The sequence below is a fragment of the Chenopodium album genome, chromosome 7, assembly GCF_948465745.1.
Source record: "Chenopodium album chromosome 7, dcCheAlbu1.1, whole genome shotgun sequence".
Taxonomy (NCBI): domain Eukaryota; kingdom Viridiplantae; phylum Streptophyta; class Magnoliopsida; order Caryophyllales; family Amaranthaceae; genus Chenopodium; species Chenopodium album.
In genome coordinates, this window is record NC_137840.1 from 54,791,630 (window position 1) to 54,797,629 (window position 6,000).

Consider the following 6,000-nt stretch of genomic DNA (forward strand, 5'->3'; position numbering starts at 1 on the left):
TGTATGTTTTTGTGTCGCCGCAACTAGGCTGAGTAAGAAACACATATGCCGCAACTTGCTTGCGGACTATACTGTAATGTCAAAAATCAGCCTTTACTATGCATTCTTCCTCCTACAATTACACACCATTAGAGAAGAAAACAAAGATAACTAAGAAAACGAAGTTCAAAGAATTAATAAATAAAATAAAATAAAAAAGTGAAAAGGCTAAACTAGGTTACTGACAAGAATACTACCTTACTTAGTAAAACAAGAAAACAATAAGAAATATACTACTTCACTAATCTACTGCACCTAATCGGTTAAAAGCCAAAAGTTTTGGATTTTTGTTGTTTTCTGATTTTTTTTTTTTTTTTTTTTTTTTTTTTTTTTTTTGAGAGAAGAATTAAAAAAAAAAACTAAATTAAGAGTTAGAAAGTCGGGTTGCCTCCCAAAAAGCGCTTGTTTTTAAGGTCATAAGCTCGACATCCTTTTGTAGCTCAACCTGGATCGCCACCACGCAGAGATGATTCTCTACGGTCTTGTCTGTAATTGTGTTCACATGTATATGACTCCTTCAAACTAGAGTTGATATAATTTGTATCCGAACTCATTTTGATGTAGCTAAACCCATCATGCGGTGGAATATAGTCATTTTTGCTCACAAGATATCTATTAGAAACACACTTATCAACCAAAGGGTTAGTAGCATCAATTCTCAAACAAGTACCACCATCAAAAGTGAAATTATGGTCATTGAAAAGCTTAAACACAACTTGCTTATCCTGAGCTCTAATGGTCACTTGTCCTTGAGGAACATCTATTAAAGCTTGACTTGTAGCAAGAAAAGGGCGACCAAAGATAAGTGGGATCTTATGGTCTTCTTTCATATCCACTACAACAAAGTCAACAGGAAAAACAAGTTCACCAATCCCAACTAATACATCTTCAACTACACCCTTAGGGAGTCTAACAGTTCTATCAGCCATATGAAGAGATATAGGAGAGGGTTTAAGGTTTTTCAAACCTAATTTTTCATATACCGAAGAAGGCATTAAGTTAACACTAGCACCCAGATCACACAAGACCCTATCAAAATATGTTTCGTTTATCATACAAGGGATAGTAAAACTACCAGGATCATGCAATTTAGGTGGTAAGCTATCATGTAAAAGATCACGACATTTCTCCTTTACTACCAAACCATTCTAATTTCTTATCATTATGATCATGATCTCAAATTCTTTTCACAAAATTTGCAAATTGAGGCATTTGAATTACAAGATCGGAAAAAGGAATGGTATCATATACCTTCTTAAGAGTCTCAGAATACTTCCCAAAATGCTTATCGAGCACGGCTTTTGATAACCTTTGCGGGAAAGGCATCGGCTCCTCATATGCTTGTGGAGTTACATATTTGGGACCTTCTCTCTCATGCTTCTCTGTTCTTGACTCCACATTGCACACTTTCTCTTCTAATCCTCCCGTAAATAATTCACCACTCTTCACGAAAATTGCATTGCATTGTTTCGTCTGGACTTTTGCTTGATCTTGAAGAGTTGTAAGATGACTCACTTGCTGTGAAAGCTGAGAAAGATGAGTTTCTATCCTCTTATTTTGAGCAACAAGCAATTGAATTGAGTTTTCAAAATATTCATTTTGCTTTGCTTGTAACTCAAATTGCTTTGATATAAGCTCTTGTTGTTGACGTTGGGAGGTAGCAAAAGTCTCCATAATGGATTCAAGATTTGAAGATTGAGGTAGTGGTTGGCGCATGGATTGATGATTGATAGGTGCCCGTGCTTGAAAAACGGGTGGTGGTGGAGGATTCACTTGAGCCTGATTGTTCATATATGAGAAACCTTGATGATTTCTCCACCCTTCATCAAATGGCCTTGTGGAGGTCGTGGTATAAAAAGCATTAGCTTGCTCAATCGTCATTCCATCATAATTGGGTTGACACTCCCGCGTAGTATGGCCTTGCAATCCACACATCTGACAAGTTTCCATCAGGGGTCGAGGGGACTCGGCTTGGAGTTGATTGACTTTATGAGTTAGTGCCTGCACAGAACTAGTTAACATGGTTAGAGCATCAACATCATGTTTATTACCTATGTTGATAGCATTTCGTCCTCTTGAATGGTAATTATCATTAGCCGCCATCTTCTCAATCAAATCCTTCGCATCGGTTGGGTTCTTCGTCATGATAGAACCTCCGGACGCAGCGTCAATGTATATGCGAAACTCATGGGTCAAACCATTATAGAAAGTTTGGATCAACATCCACTCTGGAATGCCATGATGAGGGCATTGTCTGTGCAATCGCTTAAATCTTCTCCATGCCTCATATAGGGATTCGTCATTGGATTGATGGAAAGTAGATAGCTCGTTCCTTAATTTTGCGGTTTTCTCTTGCCCCAAGAATTTGACTAGAAAGGCCTTGGCAAGCTTGTCCCACGTATCAAAAGAAACAATACCTTCATCTCGTAACCACTCCCTGGCTCTATCCCGTAGTGAAAAAGGGAAAAGTCGTAGTCTAATAGCATCCTCAGTGACACCATTGAGCTTCATGGTGTCACACTTCTCCAATAAACTATCAATAAGAGTCACAGGACAATCATTCGGTGAGCCCGCAAAAGAATCATTGGAGATGAACTGTATGAATTGGGGCTTCAACTCGAAACTCTGAGCAGTGACAGGTGGTCTAACAACACTGGAGAGGAATCCGGTTGTTATATCCGGAATACCATACTCCAAAAGAGATTTTGTTCCTGGGTCGACCATGTTTCTTGTAATTTGATTTTTCCTCCTTCAACCTCTTCGTCTTCTTGCAGTAGCTTTGATCTCAGAATCAAAAGGTGTTAAATCATCTGAACCTGAACTTCGAGTTTCCATGCAACAAAGAAACTAAAACGAGAGATCAAAGACACAAGGAACAATAGCCGAAGCAACAAAATATATGCTTAGTAAAAACGAATCACAAATAACTAGAATGAAACCGTTAGTCCCCGGCAACGGCGCCAAAATTTGATAAGTGTGTCGTGTACCTAAGAAAAATAAACCTAACTAGACCATTACTATGTAGACGGGCAAGAAAGGGTCGGATCCCAAGAGACTATGGTTCAACTAATTAAATAGACTCAAGTAAATACTAAGCAAGTAACCAAATCAAATAATTGAGAATCAATAACTAAATATCAAGAGCGACGATTAAACTAAAAAAAATGATAATCAAATACTAAAAACATCCAAGATCAAACATTACCACGAATACAATTAATGCAATAATAGTTCTACCCCTAACATATAATTCAATTGATTAAAGAGGAAAAGTAATCCCTGAATATTACCAATGGTCTCTCCCGAGTTATCAATGGCTTCCCTAATCACAATCAAGCCTACTTCCGTGGAATCATGTAAATTAAAGACTTTGAGCACATTACTCTAACTTCCTAATCATCCATTCAACTACTCCCGTGATGAACTTCAAACCCTTAATTGATTTTCAAACCTGTCAAAACCCAACTCCCGTTGCGATTAAAACAATGGATTAATAACAATACCAATTATCCCTAATATAGTATTGGCATGAGCACAATCAATTAAGCATATCAATTGCAATTATCATTAGAGAATTTAAAGAATTAAATCAAGCATTAATCATATTCGGGTTCCGCTAGATCTTGGAATAGGGAAGCTACTCACACATATTAATGAAATCAAGAATAATATATAATCAATAAAGAAAACATAATTAACAATAATAAAATAGAGAATTAAGAGAAGAAATCAATACTTGGAATTAATTATGAAATCTTGAATCTTGAAAGCAAAACCCTAGAAAATAATATGGAAGAACGTAATACCCAAAAAGAAGTCTAAAATAATATCTGAAAAAGTGATAAAGTTATAAATAAAAGTTTATCTAAAACCTATTTATATCCTAGCATAAAAGTAGATATTTTTATCTAAATAGGACTCTCAAACGCCACCGAAACGAGCTGCCACAGGTAGGTTGTGGCACGAAGAAAACCACCACAACCAGGCTGTGGAACGGGCTGTCTTCGCCTCTCCTTTGCTCCAATAATGGACGCCCACAACCAGGTTGTGGCCATAAGGTCGCACGCCACAACTAAGCTGCGGAGTAGGCTGCCGAAATGCTCCATTGGTGCTAGAAACGCTCCATATAAAGAAATATCTCGCGATCAAAATGAATTCCATGCAAATCGAGCCCTATTCCTATAAAAACAAAAACAAACAAACCGAGAAGAGTAGTATCGAAATATAAAGAATAATAGCTCAAAAAGATTAGGAGAATGAAGAAAACACAATAAAACATGACCAAATATCACATATAAATCATGTATAATATCGTGTTATCATCAAGTATCACTTTTATGGAGATAATAAGTTCATTCACTTTGGGCGTCATCATCTGTTGCTAGACTATGAGAGATGATTTTTGGGCTAGTAAAATAGTCCAAAGCCCGCTAGAATGGATCCTATGAGGTCACACACAAAGGTATTGGGTTAAGCAAGTAAGAGGCCCATTAATGGGCCTTATGAGCATTTAACTAATCATGATTAGGATTGGGCTAGTGTAGTTAGATTGGGATTAGGAATTGGGCTTTGTCATGGACTCTTATTTAGAGATGTGATCTATAAATAAGATCCATGCCTAGGGTTGATTAATTAAGTCACAATTAACTTACAGTGAATTATGAATCAAGGAAACCAAATCCCAAAAACCCTAACCTCCCTCACTCTCTCTCACGGCACCCCTCCCCCCCCCCCCCCTTGGACTTGCGGTTGGCCACCCCTAGTGGCGTTCATGGTGGTTCGTGACTAGTTCGTTGTTCATTCTTCTCCGTAGAAAGTCGATTGAAGAGTTCAATCGAGACTAACTAGCATTAGTGGAGGTCTTAATCCGTGCCTGTGGACCAAGTAGAGGAATCACTTTTGAGGTTCTTTGTCTCCCTTGTTCTTGCTCGATTACTAGTGGAATCACGCTTCAAAGGTATAATTCTTACTCTTTATGTGTTATGCATGAGATAATTGATTAGGTGCTTTATGAATATGATTCATGTTTATTCCGCTGCATAGTACCTATAATTACCTACAGCTTTGTCATGTTCGACAGATTGGGAAGGTTGTTGGCCTTGTTGAGAATATGGAGCGGCAAGAGATTTGCTAACTTCAACAAGCAGATTGGTGACTTGGAGAAACTCAAGTCAATTCAGGAAGATGAAAATTTTGAGGCAAACATCTGTTTAGGTGCTAAAATTGAGAAAAAGTTAGACAAGGTCTATAAGTAGCAAGAGGCATACTGGTTCTTGAGATCGAGATTGGCAGAAATCTAGGATGGTGATAAAAATATAAAGTAATTTTACCACAAAGCTTCCCAACGGAAGAAGAAAAATGAAATCACAGGGCTCCTAAATGAGAGAGGTGAATGGTGTACGGAAGAGAAAGATTTAGAGCATATTGTCGAAAATTATTATGCGAATCTCTTCTCATCAAGTCTGCAGTCCGGGTTTAGCTGTGAAGATGAAGTGCTCACGACTATGACGCCATCCATCTCTGATGAGGTCAATGACCTTCTTCTCCGTCCTTTCACAAAAGTCGACGCCTATGATGCTATATGCAAAATGCAACCCTGCAAAGCTCCAGGCCCTGACGGGATCCACGCAATTTTTTTATCAAAAAATCTGGCATATTATCGGGTACGATGTCACTTCTCATGTGTGCAACATTAATTCTTCACGGCAAGTGCTCTCTGGCAAAAATTAATTACACCAACATTGTTCTCATTCCCAAGGTAAAATCCCTTCGTAATATGGCATAATTTAGGCCAATTACTCTATGTAATGTTCTGTAAAAAATTGCTTCCAAAGCTATTGTTATGCGCCTTAAGTCTATTCTCCCTGAAATTATATCCGAGAATCAGAGTGCCTTTGTTCCAGGTTGGGGTGTTCAGATCCGGGTACTCGAAAACCTGGGTACCCGAATCCTCGAGTAGTT

General features: G+C 38.0%; 1 protein-coding gene and 1 non-coding gene across 2 annotated transcripts; one reads left to right on the plus strand and one right to left on the minus strand.

The window, feature by feature from the left end:
• Window positions 1-479: 479 nt before the first annotated feature.
• LOC145640326 (uncharacterized) lies at window positions 480-2,763 on the minus strand. Its single transcript, XM_081691622.1, has 4 exons — window positions 1,813-2,763; window positions 1,291-1,590; window positions 1,115-1,187; window positions 480-1,006 (listed from the first exon to the last, which is right to left on the minus strand). Exons 1-4 carry the CDS (start codon window positions 2,761-2,763, stop codon window positions 480-482), a joined length of 1,851 nt encoding a protein of 616 aa, XP_081547748.1.
• Window positions 2,273-2,379, plus strand: LOC145641364 (small nucleolar RNA R71). Its single transcript, XR_014115397.1, has one exon. It is a non-coding gene; the product is annotated as a small nucleolar RNA R71 (small nucleolar RNA).
• Window positions 2,764-6,000: the final 3,237 nt, after the last annotated feature.